The sequence below is a fragment of the Haliotis cracherodii genome, unplaced genomic scaffold (assembly GCF_022045235.1).
Source record: "Haliotis cracherodii isolate W230 unplaced genomic scaffold, xgHalCrac1.p SCAF_18, whole genome shotgun sequence".
Classification (NCBI taxonomy): domain Eukaryota; kingdom Metazoa; phylum Mollusca; class Gastropoda; order Lepetellida; family Haliotidae; genus Haliotis; species Haliotis cracherodii.
The window spans coordinates 24,372,515-24,389,938 of record NW_027266273.1 but is presented as its reverse complement, the minus strand read 5'-3'; the positions used below and the strand labels follow the sequence as shown (position 1 = coordinate 24,389,938).

Sequence of the window (17,424 nt, the reverse complement as noted above, 5' to 3'; positions counted from 1 at the left end):
CGCTTTATTTTGGACAGCGTTAATACATCCAAACTCACGATTACCCCAAATAGCAGAACCATAGGATAACACCGGTTAAACCAGATTATCGTACAATGTAATGAAAACCTCGAACGGCATTCCACCCATTACTTTAAATTTGCTAATTATAGCGCCGAGCGCTCTACCCGCGGATTTAGCTATTTCTTTTGCGGTATAATTTAAGTCAAGATGTTCCTGGTTAGCTATTACCCAGCTGACACGAAAATGTTATAAAAACATCCCTAAAACATTTTACGAAACGTTATGGAAATGTTATAAAAAATGTATTCTTTAGAAACATTTCTCATAACGTTTCAAAAATGTTTTTGTAAAATATTTCAGAAATGCTTTTGAAAACGTTTTATTCACGTGAATTTGTATGGTTCCAGAAACAATTAAGAAACATTTTCTCTGAACGTTTGATTATACGTTTCTAAAATGTTTCTGTAAAATATTCCAGAAATGCTTTTGGAAACGTTTTATTCACGTGAATTTGTATGGTTCCGGAAACGTTTAAGAGATCGTTTTCTGTGAATATTTGGTTACAATGTTTTCCAAAATATTTTGGAAACGAACCAGGGTGTTGGAAAAACTCAGTGTTTCTCTGCCAATGTTCAGAACATACAACGCCCACTCACCCTTAACCAGATACAAATGATTGTGACAAATAGTCAGGGACTGTACACCCTTTAGGCATGTACTGCAGAAAACACAATACCAATGACCGACATGGTAATCCATGCCTTGTCTTCAACATTCAGTCAACAAAGATCTTCAAGTCTCGGTTCTGTGGAGATTTTAATATTTTTAGAAAACTTTTAAAACTTTCGAAAGTATTGATTGTCAGAATCTTCTTTCTTCGGCATTGCCTTGATCCACTTTTCTGAAACATAAAACAAATTCTGAAAAAAACTAAAAGCAGGTATTTAAAATATATACTGAGTCAAATTAAAAACTTCACATGTTTAAAGCAATCTCATATATGATATACAACGGACAAATGTATCAGAGAAGGTAATTTTCAATCATTAATGTCCAAAGAAGGATTTTAATTAACGGTGGTAACCATAATTTGTTCAAAGCACCTACGGTATTCGGTAATAACATCAACAGTTTAAATCATAAGTCCCACGCACGAGAATCTGATGGCACACAAGTTCAGTAGCGTGTATGCGTTGACAACTGCCACACAACGCCTCCGCATGGACCTTGTGATGCTTGTGAACTCATGATTGGGAAGACGACGCGATTGTTGCTGCAAAATGGTGCCAAGATATTGCAAATTCTGTGGTTGGTTCTGGAGATTGCGAAGACTTCTGCCAAGAGCATCCCAGACGTGTTTGATGGGATTGAGGTCGGGATACCTTTACGGCCAGTCCATGACGTTGACTCCCGCATTCTGAAGGAAATTCCTTGTCAAAATTGCTGTGTGGGGTCTGGCATTGTCGTGTTGGAAGATCAAAGCGGGTCCATGTGCTGCCATAAAAGGCAGAAGTTCTGGTGCCAGTACCTGGTCGCGGTAAGCAGCAGCGTTGAGGTTGCCACGGATGACAAGAAGCCTGGAACGTGCATTGCCACAGAAAGCACCCCACACCATGACACTTCCGCCTCGAAATCTGTCAACTTCCTGTACACAACACTGGGCGTAACTTTCATGACGGCGCCTCCATACCCTCGCCCTACCATCAGCAAATCGAAGATTAAATCGGGAGTCATCACTGAAGACGACTTGATTCCAATGCCTCTGAGTCCATCGTAAGTGTTGCTGTGCCCACAACTGACGTTGACGTCTGTGTAATTGAGTCAGAATCGGCCCGCAGTATGGCCGTCGTGATTGAAGGTGAGCAGTTCTCAGACGGTTTCGAACAGTTTGCGAACTCAGTCTACCCCTAAACAGTTCATTTCTGGTTGATGTAGCCGTTGGTTAATGACTGCTAACAAGTATGGCTGAAAACACGTGCGGTATTATGGCCACGTGACCAGTTGCACGTGAAAAACCACTTTTGCCACTATAGTGCTGTGCACATGATTTTGATCGATTCACCTGCACAAAAACGGGTGTTATCTGAAGACAATACGTGGCCATTACTGTTTAAATACACAATAAGGGCCCACAATGATAACTGGTCAAAATGTAAAAATTTAGGAAGTGAAGTTTTTAATTTGGTCGAGTATAAATAAAGTATAGATACATCCAACTGAAGAGACAATATTCCATTGTCGATAACGTTTTATCAGTATTCTAACAATAATGAAATTGTAGGTGTTTGGTGGAAACAGATTTTAATATTCATTCTGAGACAGATAAATGCTTGTGGTAACCATAATAGTATAACAGTATCATGCATAACATTGAATACAAAAAGTGGTACGCCGGGAACACCCCAACCCACTTAACGGTCAGTGGCTGAGTGCAGATACAAATCCAGTAGCTCATGGTATTTAACAACAGTTTCCGCACTTACGTTTGCATCATTCACAGCCCCTGGTGTATTTGGTGTACTCCTCAATACATCCAACATTTCCGTGTGTATCTCCTGGAATGCTGTTGTCTCCTTTTTCCCCTGGCTGCAGCGAAAACAACAATGTTCTTGAACTATATTAAATAAGATTATATTGTTAATCCAAAGATGAAATATATTATATAGGTTCATAACATTATTGGGGGAAAATGTTAGTGCACATTTAATATCAACATAAATAACGTCAGGAAATAAGACATGTACACCAGGCTACTATATTTAAGAAATAATCTAACATATTTTTTCCACATCACCCTCCATGTGGTCCCGTAAATAATGGAGCCTGGGCGAGGCAAACCAGTGACTGACAGTGAGAAACATCCTATGAACCTCACAATCAACCAAGCCATTTTGTCACACATTACGATAAACATGGGTTGGGATCTGGAGACATTCTAAACCGAAATCCAAACGTGAATAGATGTATGAAACACGCATTGTAACCTAGCTACGAATCATGCCGTCATCAAGGAACAGTTATTAGCTAGAGAACAGTTTCGTGGCATGATAACAAGCTGGTAACCAGATTCGTTCAGTCTTTGATATATTTTTCCCTCTCATTGTAAAAAAGAGTGAAATCAAGTATATGAACTTTATTTAGTCCAACATTTACTTAACAGAGCTAAATCAAGTTCAATATAATTCAACACGTCCCATTTTAATTCTAGAAACCAATTTGTCCAGAACCTCTCCATGCTGTGGCCAGTCTCGGTCAAAGGCATTTCCAAAATTCAACATGCTGTTTTCATGGATAAATACTAAGGAAGAAAAAATGAAAATATTTCGAAAACTCAAAATTTAAACTACACTCTTCAAAAAAAACCACAGGTAGATTTTTAGTAAATTTATTGTACCTAATAAAGTACATATATTTAATTTATTATCATAGATAAAAATATGAATTTTTGGAGCTCGATAGTCACATGTTGATGTACAGAGGCATTGAAGACTGTTCATTGTCATGTCACATAAGACCACAAGGTTGCGCTGAACTCCCCGGGCAGCAATCACAGCTCTGCATCTCCTCGGCACTGACTGGATAAGTGTACGAATTAATAATATTCTGTCCTGCGGAATTCTGCGCCATTCTGCTTGTAACGCATTGGTCAATTGTGGGAGTGACTGCGGCGTGTTTTGACGTTGACGTACACGTCGATCGAGTTCATCCCAGAGGTGTTCTATTGGGTTGAGATCTTGAGATCTCGACAGCCAGGGCAAATCGTTGATGTTGGCATTATGAAGGTATTCTACCGCGACACGAGCTGTGCGCGGTCGAGCGTTGTCCTGTTGAAACAGCTCCATCTGGCGGTCAATGATTTGAAGAAGGTGAGGTTGAAGAATTTGTTTCATGTAGCGATTTGCTGTCAATTTTCCTTGAACCACAACCAAGTCAGATCTCGTGGTGTAGTATATGGCCCCACCGCACCATGACACTACCGCCACCGAAATTGTCGAATTCACGTACACAATGTGGGGCAAAACGCTCATTTCGACAACGAAAATCACGTTCTCTTCCATCTCGCCGGTGAAGAAGAAATCGTGATTCGTCGCTAAACCACACTCATCTCCAGTTTCTCAAATTCCAAGGGTGTAAAGTATGGCACCAACACAAGCGTCGCTGTCGATAGATCTGTTGCAAAACAGGGACGATAACTGGTTTTCTGGGTCGGTTTCCAGCCTCGCGAAGATGGTTCCTGACAGTCTCCGTAGCTCCGTCTCCGTTGGATACTTCCAATGGCGATATCCGATCGGCAGCACTGAGTCTCGGCATTTTCGAACTTGAAAAATGTTGACATTTGAATGACAAATTATTGGCTTATGCTTGCCTTTTTTTATAGCCACTACCACGAGATACGAATGCCATAACTTGCACGTGCATTTTGCTTTACTGTTTTCCCCTAGGACATTTTTGAACAAGTGTGAAAACACTGCCGTTTAAGACATTGCAAATCGACATAGGCTGCGTTTTGAATCACCGTTTGTCGAATATCAGGCCACCAACATTTACCAATAACATATATCCAATTCATATGCCGATTTTTTTGTTGTCGTCAGGTTAAGTGAACAACATGCAACCTGTGCGTTTCTGTTTTTGAATAGTGTGTATCGCCATTAGTTGTTTACAGCAGGGCCTTTATGCATTGTGGCCTTCATTTTAATGTCACATTTAATACTTAAATGCATTATTACTAACAATGGATTGCAACGACGGATCATGTTTGAAAAGAATTTGGTATCAAACAAACCGTGACATTAATATTATGAGACCGTGAGAAACACCTGGTTGTATTCACCAACTTGAATACAGTACACAATATGATCCGCCACAAGCTGACCTCTGGAATACGCCATAAATACGTTACGCTCTGCATCAACACGGGTAACAGTCAATCATTGTTGATGTGAATTTGATGATTGTTCAGGTACTCGACAATTTCGGTGGCGGTAAACCGTGCTCTTACTGCCCAAACAACTCGTCTTGGTGTGTTGTAACTATAACATAATGGATGGTTTCTATTCATTCACCCAGACATCACTTCTAACTTTGTACAACATTGTAGCTGAGTGACAGCAGTATGAAGGTGACATTCCGTTTCAAAGTGTTACAAATAATACTACAGTAGTAAGGTAGTCTAAGATTGCACCTGGTTGCGGTCAGGTGTCGATTTTCTTTTAAACATGGATGGTATTTAGTAACTATTTACATAAATCAAACCTGTGTTAAGTGATTATGTTGATAATTTTCAAGATCGTTGGAAAGATGGTATGGGGTCTTATGGTATGCATTCTTAGAAAACTGCTTTCCATATTACTGAACATGACAGACATGGGCATCATCCTCAAAAGGAGTTATCTCTGTGGCATCGAACCTTTTATTAATGCATTACAACTATCCCCAAACAATCAGAGAGAAGAGGTTCACTTACCTCGTCTCGGGCATTAATTGTTGTCTTGCATATCTCAATATTTAGCATAATAAAAATATTTCTGCACATTGTACAGTTCATTATTAACTGCATTGTCAAAACTATGTGACTCAACGTAAGGTAATCTGTCCAGATTAAAGAAATATTGTATACGACATTTTATATATAAACTTGTCAATTTCTTGTCCAAACACACAGGAGATTATCAAAGGTAGATACACGTTGTGGCCTAGATCTACGTACAAAATGGCGTGTTCACTGTCAACAGTACGCGGGATTTTAAGAAGGGACTTTCGTTGATTCAGGAATCGTGCATGCATAAATGTGACATGTAAGTAATCAGAAACATTCCGACAATTAGTGTACTGTTATTTGTTGTGATATTTTTCATTGAAACCAACGGAAATAGTCAGAAATTCCGATAAATACCGTTGTCGTTGTGCGTGATTTTGCGTCAGTCATGGCGTCATACAGGACGGAAATTTTGACAATTTCTGTCGAAAATATCAACCATTGCAATGTATCTATTTTTAGTTCCCTAATTTGTTGTTCCAATGTATTCAATGAATAGACGAATGGATAGAAATGCTACACTGTGTAAAATCTGAATTTTGCTCTGTTTACATTTCAAACAAGTGTAGTTTTTCGAGCACAGCGTTCATTTTCACACCTAATTTATTTTGATTGATTTCATCTACACACTTTGTATTGGTGACAAGGACCATGTTTCATTTGATTCTACTCTGTATGAGGAATTCAAGGATGTATGTATCGCAGCTGAGTATAAAATAACGTGATTTTAACGTGACAGGCATCTCATAACCGGTATACGTGAAACGGGATTTTGTAAACACTATCCAATATATATGACGGAAAGTTCACTTTGGCGATCGTGTTTGCGTATTTTCCTAGACATTCTAAACGATTCTAAGGCTATCGGCGACGTTTTGGAATGATCATTGAGGATTTGATCAAAGACAGATATACCGGTGATGCTATGCTATTTTTGAAATTCATTTCGCCGAGTGAATAGCCGAACTTATTATTTCAAAACATGCTGTTAATAACGCCGTGAGTGGTAATTTAGAAATGTGTAAAAAATATGTCGACATTTACTATGCACCTAATTTTCAGTAATTTTGCTTGGCCAAAAATGCCAGTGGATGACATGACCAAACAGGGAATTTCCCACCGTATTCAAAACTGTGAAGTGTCTCTGTGACTGCTGCAGTTTGAATTTTATTCGACTTCACAGTGAGGGTTGAAGAAGAGGGACAAATATGTCCCTCTATCACCCAAGGGGAAAGCCTGTGTCAGTTTCTCTATTTCATAACATTTTTAGGAATTTTGTAAGCCTTCATTCTGGACAAGGTGTAAATGGACCTCGTTGCCCGAAAATCTCTAAAATCTTCGGCCTACCTAGAATTCAGTACCGTATTCTAAAGGTGCTCCAAAATACAGAAGTGAATCCTTGTAAATAAATATGTCAACAATGCAGCTCTTTTAACCATTTAGAGGACAGGATCTAATTGTTTTAGGTTTAAGTGAATGTACAAACGCAAACAAAATCATCGAATTTCAGAAATACAATTTTTTTAATATTTTCTGTCTTCACTTAAAATTTAACCCATGAACCACTTTTAATCTGCCTTAGCGCTCCAAAAGATTAGCGAGACTGTTGTCAGTTGATTTTGTTTGTCTATTTTCCACTCTATAAAATTGCCCGCCATCAGATTTTGGTTTAACCATAGCAAACTCAAGATGACACGCTTTTCAGAGGTGTGTCCTTCCCTCCCCTGAATCGGTATTAGCGTAGCCATTTTTGAAAATCACCGGATGTGACGTCAAATAAACGCGCTGAGTGTTTTTTATTTTGGCCTGTACCGGCTCCTAGCTTGGCGCAAGTTGACGACGCGCATAGGGAGCCTGGAACCAGCTTAGTGCTATCCAGCCTTCACCTTCTGCTCTCCAAGCCTCGCTTTCAAACTGGAAGTAGCGAAGTGTGAACAAGGTCAATAAAATGCGCCGCCGCAGGCTATATTCAGTAAACAAATATTCAAAACTCTCCGCAGCGCTTGGCGTATTCAATGACATTTGGTGTAGAGATGATAGATCACTGGGAGGAGCTTATGCACACTCGATGACCCCTGACGTCACAGGGCATTGTTTCGCCGGTGTTATTGGCAGCAAAATACTACAAATTACGTCATAGGGTATGATCACGTGTTTGAAAAGTTTGTGGTACTGTATAGGCCCTAATTGTCCAAGTTACCGCCCTGCTTGACGCTATGAATGACGCGAAATCACGCACAACAACGGTATATATCGGAATTTCTCTTGGTGTTACAATGAAAAACATAAAAGCAAATAACAGACCATAGATCGTCAGAATGTTTCTGATTATACTTACATGTCACATTAATGTATTTACGATCCCTGAATCAACGAAAGTCCTCTCGTAAAATCCAGCGTACACGCCATTTAGTAAAAGTCAGTCACCGGTATTGATGTCATACGTCAACATTGTTGTACATATTTGGTATTTTCTTTGAAGTAAAGGTCGGTTAATGAAAGTGCACACGAGCATTGTATACTGCTGATTACAGTTTCTATATGAATTATGATGTAGATTTTGCATATTTCTTCGCACACTTATTTCACTATGGATACTTATCTACCAACCCTTATGGTGCCTGGCCGTCAGCTGGCTATGTACATCGCTCAGTGCCGCACTGTGATGACGTCGCGGTATCAAAGGCGTATACATTGTATCAAAGTCAAAGTCAAAATTAGTTTATTCGTCTGTAGGCCTTTGACCCATATACAAGAAATGCAATGCCAATAATACAATGTAAAGCACATTACATGGATTTTACGAATTCATGTTTTTTCTGTATGCATAATATACATAATATTGCAGACGTTTTAATAACTCATCCTGAGTTGTACACAATAATTTTTTTAATTTATATATAGTTGGAAATTTCCAATACAATTCTGGCAAATAAATTTTACGCAGTTCAGTATAATGTTTACAGATCAATACGAAATGATATTCATCTTTGAACAGACATATTGCAAACAGGACACATACGTGAACATGATTCAATAGATTGACATCTACTCTCATTCTGTCGTGAAGGTAAAACATTATATCTTAACTTAATAAAATCACTGCGTACGTTTGCTATTGTAAATACTCAAATATCTTTCAGGTTCAAACAGTGTTTTCATATTCTTTATACATCACATTTCGGGTACTACTGTTGAGTGTTGACATCCAGTTTTGACGGAATTCATCTACAAGACACGTTTTAAATTCCCCGATGAAAGCTATATTGTCCCCAACAGACTGGTTTAACCATACAAATCCCAAACCAATCAACATGTTATATACTTTAGTTGGGATACGCCCTTCATGCATTCTGGTTAGTTTTAACCAATACTTTATAATGCGGACCTGCGCCTTTACATAGAGCGGGTAGCGACAACATTCACCATAGACAATGGCATTTAGTGTTTGTTTTCCCACCTTTAAAAAACTTTTACATGCCAAATCAACTCGTTCTCATTGATCATACCGCTGGAAACCCCATACTTCTGACCCATATAAAAGTATTGGTAATACCTGTGTGTCAAATATTTTAAAATATACTTTTGGGTCAATAATTCCTATTTTATTCAAATCTATATTTATTTCCATCAAGGCCCGTTTTCCACGATTTGCTAGATCAGCAATACACTTTGTCATCTTGAAAATTGAAAAAAATATCACACCTAAGTACTTATAACTGTTAACTATGGGCAGGGGGGTGTCTTTGTATGTCCATTTCTCCTTGGCAGATAGGGTGCCTCCCCTTCTGAAAACAACTACGTTTGATTTTTGCATGTTACAGTTAATCCACATGTGTCTGAAAAAACCCCGAGGATGTTAAGCTGAGTCTGTAAACCCGCATTAGATTCTGAGACAAGGATGACGTCATCTGCAAATAACAGTAACAAAATTTCATAAATATCTGGAAATAATTGAATGCCATGTTTACCGTTTTCATTTATAGCTTTTGAAAGTTCCCCTATAAATAAAGAAAATAGCAAAAGGCTAAGTATGCAACCTTGGCGTACACCACCTTGATGCATGAGAGAGAGAATATTCGTTTACATTTGAACCCTGCTCAGATATAAAGATAAATTCTCCATCGGCGTTCCCAGACACTTGACCGCTGAGAATGTATATATTAAAAGTATAACACAAATTAAGTAATATTCTTCCAAATATGTTGGTAAGATTGTCAAATGACTTGCGCTGTTTAAGTGGTATCGGCTCCACTTGAGGAAAAACCCGTCAAGTCAGATACATTCTCAGGCTGGTTGTTACTTGTCCAACTCTGGCGTTCAGATCACCGGTGAAAACCACGTAACAGTCAGCTAAGTTATCTGGGTTATCAACCAGCCACTGTTCAAGGAGTTCAAGACCAATACCTTTTCCACTTAATGTAGAGTATGTGGACCCTCTGGTGTTACCTACATTTGCAGTACCCGTTTAGATATTCTCAGAGCAACAGAATTGCCAATATAAAGCGTTACCTGTGTGCACAATGCATCTAATGACTTTTTGACAAAGACATACATACAACGTGAAAGTCGTCCATGACGGGCAGTTTTATGTGCCTTTGCTAAATAAGGGGTATGCTCTGATAAATATTGAATTGATAAGAACTTATTGATGAACGTTCCAGTAAATACACTCTGATAAATATTTCAGAAAATCACAATCATCGAGTTTGATGATATACCGTTAAGTATTGGTGCGGGAGGGTGCTCCGGGCCAGGACCACACCCCTATTCAGGAGCGTCACTGTTAATGCTAAGTGGAGGTTGTGAGGTGCTTGAGGTCGGCTATCCACCGTCACTATTCACCTTTGGCCTAGATCTCACTGCTGTCAGTGTGTTCCTTCTATCATCAGCATGCATTGGTTGTGTCTGAAGGCGGTCGTTCTTGAAAAATGCAAATAAACCACGACTTCGCATTTCTGCAATAGTCTGTCTTTGATTATGTGTCAGATCATTTGAGATGCCAATGTTTTCTTGACACATTAGGCCAAGTCCCGAGGACGGTGTCTGTCGCAGTTGAGTGAACACAGCTATGTGGCTTGCACAAATGTAAACATTATCACTGGAACGTACGCCTCAAATAGTTCAGAATTACACCTTGGTTGAAGTTGAAATGTACAGTGAATAGCATAGAACACAAGATGAGACGATGCAGCATACGTGGGGTGTAGTGAATGGCGTGTACCTGTTGACTTGGTTCACCTGTAGGGTCCCGGGTGGATGAAAAAAACATCCAAGTCTGGCTCTATATGTAGTTAGATCCTCCATGTGTTGTTCGTAAAGGTACAACAAAGTCTTTATACATTACCCAGTCTATTTTCTGGATCGTTAGTTACCTCTATGATCAATAATTTAGCAAAATATGTGGGTGCTGTAGACAACTCATATCTAAAAATATCAAAAGTGTTACAACATTCTTATTACTTCACACAGTGTAAACAAATTACATAACATGCAACTCGGGTTGATTATCTTTCCAACAGTATCTAAAGTCAACAAATCCAAAAGATCTATGCACTGGATAGCTATTGATAAATGTGCTGGTAAATATAATATGTGGGACATTTATTTATGCTTGTATATGACATAACAACAGTTATTTCTGCTTTTATATACGTTATTTAGTCACTTTTACAAGAAATTATAGGTATGATTTCTGCAAAATGTTTGTTTTTGGTATTGCAAGCACACTTATAACAGTTGTCTTTACGTTTCAGCTTTCACCTCGAAAGATTCAACCGAAGGTGGTCAGAGAGCATTATGTCTTCCTTTCGTCAATCTTCTTTGCTTCTATTGGTGGGCGTTGGCGCCTTTTCAATGCTCTTGTTTGAACACGCAGTCCTGCCTTACTTCTCATACAGGGTAGTTGATGACAGCAGGACTGTCTCGTTCAGGTCAAGCCCCAGTCCTGGTAAAACCTTAGTGTACAGATTCAACGGAAGAGTGATGCAGCAGCTTCACGAGTTCTGCACATGGACTGTCCACGTTGACTGTGTTCCTCTGAAGACACCATCGGGAGAGACACCGATCCATATACACGACATCGTGGTTGATAAGTATGTATCCAAAACCCTCAAGCAGACGGGAGCGTGGGAACCTGTAAACATCAATCTCGTTCTGTCAGAATTAAAAAAAGACCCTGAACTTGGCTTCATGGATCTAGGATCTCATGTTGGCGCCTTCTCCCTGTCTGTGGCCAAGTTCGGAAGGAATGTGGTATCTGTGGATCCGCTCATAGAGAATGTCCAGAGACTGTGTAAGTCTATTCAGAAAGGTGGCTTCACAGACAGGATGACCATCATATTCAATCCACTTGGAGGAAACCACTCCTTCGTGAATTTCAAGCCTGATGTTGGCAACGTTGGAGGGACAAGCGTTGTGGCATCGTCTGGGTCTTCTTCTAAATCCCCCTGTGAGGAATCAGCTGACTCGTATACTATCACTCTAGATGATACATTACCCTACCTGCCATTCAAAAAGGCCGTTTTAAAAATGGACATACAAGAGTATGAATATTTTGTTCTCAGCGGTTCAAAAAGGTTTTTCAAAGAGATAGAAGTTCCTGCAATTCTGATGGAATGGGTACTTATGAAAACAGACATTAATGGGAAAAACCTGGTAGATTTGTTATTAGGATTGCAGTATTCTGCATATGCACCAAGTATCGGGGGTCAGAAATTAGACCCAAATCAGTACAAAAGCTGGCCATATGACGTAATATGGAAGAAGTAGGAACCGTGTCGTTGGAACGTTGTTGTCATTGAGGGTGTATATCATCATGTATTCACGAAGCATTGGCCGTTGGCCCATTACATGTTGCTACAGTGCTGCAGCCCCTCTTTACATTTCTTTTCTCAAATTATTAGCACAGAAAATAACACACTGCCATATTTTGTATAGTATTCGAATAGTTCTGAGACAATAAAATTTTGAATTAGTGTAAACTGAGAAATATGTAATACCTTTGGGGGACATAGAATTGCCGCAGGGATATGCACTACAATATAAAATGGTATTCACTTTCAACATATCCGTAGCTACACATCACATATTCTTTGGTTTACTGGCATGCTGAAGTATCTACCAGTTACTCTTTTAGACGAAGCCAAAGCCACACGAAACTTATTTATAGTGATACAGCGAATATATATGGGTGCAATCGTTGTCTGATACGTAGCTTGAAGAGATTTCCTATGATTATTGATTTTTTTCGCCTCTTTAAATTACTTGAATGTTACTTAACAGTAGACCATAACAATAATCGTCTGAGGGACTCGTTTTTTTGTATCGAGATTAGATATGTTTTTCAGGTACAGGTACAAAACAATTTATCTATTTTAACTATGAGCCTGAATTTCTGTTTGAAGAAAATCACCTTGCAACAATGTAATTTTTGTGGTAGGGAATTTTTATTCAAATAGTCTAAAGCATTTCAAGACTTTTAAGGGATATGTTTTGTTTATAAAATCACAGCAAATTGTTGAATTCAAAACGTCAACGCCAGAAGTAATCAGTGTCGGTAATCTGCCGAGACACATTCAATTGGATCGGAAAGACAAAATAGGGGTTGAGATTATATGAAGGGATCACTGAAAATCAATGCAGTAGTCAACATTATTTTATATTTTGTCATTACATACTCGCCACTGTAACCCAAATGTTCATTTGTAAATGGGACAAAAAGCGTTCAATAAATATATTTTTGAAGCAAACCACCAATTGTGAGGACAATTCTCTTCCTGATTTATCACCTTATTTCAAGCATCTTTGTTCAATGTTTTTATTGAAAGCATTATTAATAACGCATGATAAAGCGACACTTCTGGAATTGAGGTGTATTCTTCAAGTAGTATGTATGCTAGATAAGGGCCTGAACGACTATCAGCTTCAAAAAGTAATATTTATGTTTCCTGTTGTCTCAGGTTACGCCTCAGTGAAAATGAACAGAAACATGTGATCAATAAAAGAAATTCCCATTTGTGAAAAGGTCATACCGGGCATATACCAAGTTGGTCAAGTACAAACGCTCTCTACCGAGAGAACAACAAACAATGGGTCAACTGAAGTGAGAAAACGAGACAACACCCGGGAGCGGGTGTGTTGCGGTGACATAGCGAGAGGCCAACGGGGTAGGTGTACTGCAGTGAGATAGCGGGAAGCCAACATGGACCGGGTGTACTGCAGTAAGGTAGCGAGCAGCCAACAGGGAGTGGGTGTACTGCAGTAAGATAGCTAGAGGCCAACAAGGAGTGAGTGTACTGCAGAGAGATAGCGAGAGGCCAGGAGGGAGTGGGTGTACTGCAGTGAGATAGTGAGAGACCAACAGAGGGTGGGTGTACTGCAGTGAGATAGAGAGAGACCAACAGGGAACGGGTTTACTGCAGTCTGATAGAGAGAGACCAACAGGGATTGGGTGTACTGCAGTGAGATAGCAAGAGGCCAACAGGGAGTGGGTGTACTGCAGTATGATAGCGAGTGGCCAACAGGGAGTGGGTTTACTGCAATCTGATAGAGAGAGGCCAACAGGGAGTGGGTTTACTGCAGTATGATAGCGAGAGGCCAACAGGGAGTGGGTGTACTGCAGTAGGATAGCGAGAGACCGACAGGGAGTGGGTGTAGTGCAGTAGGATAGCGAGAGACCGACAGGGAGTGGGTGTACTGCAGTAGGATAGCGAGAGACCGACAGGGAGTGGGTGTACTGCAGTAGGATAGCGAGAGACCGACAGGGAGTGGGTGTACTGCAGTAGGATAGCGAGAGACCGACAGGGAGTGGGTGTACTGCAGTAGGATAGCGAGAGACCGACAGGGAGTGGGTGTACTGCAGTAGGATAGCGAGAGACCGACAGGGAGTGGGTGTACTGCAGTGAGATAGCGAGAGGCCAACAGGGGGTGGGTGTACTGCAGTAGGATAGCGAGAGGCAAACAGGGGGTGGGTGTACTGCAGTAGGATAGCGAGAGACCGACAGGGAGTGGGTGTACTGCAGTAGGATAGCGAGAGGCAAACAGGGGGTGGGTGTACTGCAGTAGGATAGCGAGAGACCAACAGGGAGTGGGTGTACTGCAGTGAGATAGAGTGAGGCCAACAGGGAGTGGGTGTACTGCAGTGAGATAGAGTGAGGCCAACAGGGAGTGGGTGTACTGCAGTGAGATAGCGGGAGACCAACAGGGAGCGGGTGTAGTGCGGTGAGATAGCGAGAGGGCAACAGAGAGTTGTTTTACTGCAGTGAGATAGCGAGAGGCCAATAGGGGTGGGTGTACTGCAGTGAAAAAGCTAGAGGCCAACAGGGAGTTGGTATGCTGCAGTCTGATAGAGAGGGGTCAACAGGAAGTGGGTGTACTGCAATAAGATAGCGAGACACCAACACGGAGTGGGTGTAGTGAAGTGAGATAGCGAGAGGGCAACAGAGAGTTGTTGTACTGCAGTGATTTAGCGAGAGGCCAATAGGGAGTGGGTGTACTGCAGTGAGATAGAGAGGGGGCAATAGGGAGTGGGTGTACTGCAGTGATTTAGCGAGAGGCCAATAGGGAGTGGGTGTACTGCAGTGAGATAGAGAGGGGGCAATAGGGAGTGGGTGTGCTGCAGTCTGAGAGAGAGAGGGCAACAGAGAGTTGTTGTACTGCAGTGAGATAGCGAGAGGCCAATAGGGAGTAGGTGTACTGCAGTGGGATAGCGACAGGCCAACAGGGAATTGGTGTACTGCAGTGAGATAACGAGAGGCTAACAGGGAGTTGGTGTACTGCAGTGACATAGCAAGCGGCCAACAGGGAATTGGTGTACTGCAGTAAGATAGCGAGAGAACAACAGAGAGCGGGAGTACTACAGTGAGATAGTGATCATAGAAGAACAACAGAGAGCGGGCGTACTGCAGTGAGATGCGAGAGAACAACAGAGAGCGCGAGTACTACAGTGAGATAGTGACAAAACAACAGGGAGCGGGTGTACTGCAGTGAGATAGTGAGAGAACAACAGATGAGGGTCTTAATGCAGTGAGAACAACAGAGGGTGTGAGAACTGCAGTGAAATAGCGAAAGAACAACAGATAACGGTCTTAATGTAGTGAGAACAACAGAGCGCGAGTACTGCAGTGAGATAGCGAAAGAACAACAGATAACGGTCTTAATGTCGTGAGAACACCAGAGCGCAAGTACTGCAGTGAGATAGTGAGAAAACAACAGGGAGCGGGTGTACTGCAGTGAGATAAAGATAGAACAACAGAGAGCGCAAGTACCGCAGTGAGATAGTGAAAAAACAACGACGAGCGCGACTACTGCAGTGAGATAGCGAAAGAACAACAGGGAGCTGGTGTACTGCAGTGTGATAGTGAGAGAACAACAGATAACAGTCTTAATGTAGTGAGAACAACAGAGCGCGAGTACTGCAGTGAGATAGCGAAAGAACAACAGATAACGGTCTTAATGTCGTGAGAACACCAGAGCGCGAGTACTGCAGTGAGATAGTGAGAAAAAAACAGGGAGCGGGTGTACTGCAGTGAGATAAAGATAGAACAACAGAGAGCGCAAGTACCGCAGTGAGATAGTGAAAAAACAACGACGAGCGCGACTACTGCAGTGAGATAGCGAAAGAACAACAGGGAGCTGGTGTACTGCAGAGTGATAGTGAGAGAACAACAGATAACGGTCTTAATGCAGTGAGAACACCATAGCGCGAGTACTGCAGTGAGATAGTGAGAGAAAAACAGGGAGTGGGTGTACTGCAGTGAGATAACGAGAGAACAACTGGGAGCGGGCGTACTGCAGTATGATAGCGAGAGGCCAACAGGGGGTGGGTGTACTGCAGTAGGATAGCGAGAGACCGACAGGGAGTAGGTGTACTGCAGTAAGAAAGCGGGAGGCCAACAGGGGGTGGGTGTACTGCAGTCTGATAGCGAGAGGCCAACAGGGATTGGGTGTACTGCAGTGAGATAGCGTGAGGCCAACAGGGAGTGGGCGTACTGCAGTGAGATAACGAGAGGCCAACAGGGGGTGGGTGTACTGCAGTATGATAGTGAGAGACCAACAGGGATTGGGTGTACTGCAGTGAGATAGAGTGAGGCCAACAGGGAGTGGGTGTACTGCAGTATGATATCGAGAGGCCAACAGGGGGTGGGTGTACTGCAGTATGATAGTGAGAGACCAACAGGGATTGGGTGTACTGCAATAAGATAGCGAGACACCAACAGGGAGTGGGTGTAAGCAGGGAGATAGCGAGAGGCCAACAGGGAGTGGGTGTACTGCAGTATGATAGCGATAGGCCAACAGGGAGCGGGTTTCCTGCAGTAGGATAGCGAGAGGCCAACAGGGGTAGGGTGTACTGCAGTAGGATAGCAAGAGGCCAACAGGGAGTGGGTGTACTGCAGTAGGATAGTGAGAGACCGACAAGGGGTAGGTGTACTGCAGTAAGAAAGCGGGAGGCCAACAGGGAGTGGGTGTACTGCAGTGAGATAGCGAGAGGCCAACAGGGATTGGGTGTACTGCAGTATGATAGCGAGAGGCCAACAGGGGTAGGGTGTACTGCAGTAGGATAGTGAGAGACCGACAGGGGGTATGTGTACTGCAGTAAGAAAGCGGGAGGCCAACAGGGAGTGGGTGTACTGCAGTGAGATAGCGAGAGGCCAACAGGGAGTGGGTGTACTGCAGTATGATAGCGAGAGGCCAATAGGGAGTGGGTGTACTGCAGTGAGATAGTGAGAAAACAACAGAGAGCGGGTGTACCGCAGTGTGATAGCGAGAGTACAACAGGGAGCGGGTGTACTGCGGTGAGATAGTGAGAAAACAACAGGGAGCGGGTATACTGCAGTGAGATAGTGAGAAAACAACAACTAGCGCGAGTACTGCAGTGAGAT

At 41.8% G+C, this 17,424-nt stretch overlaps 1 protein-coding gene across 2 annotated transcripts in view; it reads left to right on the top strand.

Annotated features, from left to right (window-relative positions):
- The window catches only part of LOC139465431 (uncharacterized), a 71,389-nt gene extending 58,136 nt beyond the window's left edge, over positions 1-13,253 (top strand). For both annotated transcript variants that reach the window (XM_071247143.1, XM_071247144.1), the window contains one exon: positions 11,299-13,253. In XM_071247143.1, the coding sequence (XP_071103244.1) occupies positions 11,342-12,313 (972 nt within the window). In that variant the 5' untranslated portion in view covers positions 11,299-11,341 and the 3' untranslated portion in view covers positions 12,314-13,253. The remainder of the gene's footprint in view (positions 1-11,298) is intronic.
- The last annotated feature ends 4,171 nt before the right edge of the window (positions 13,254-17,424 follow it).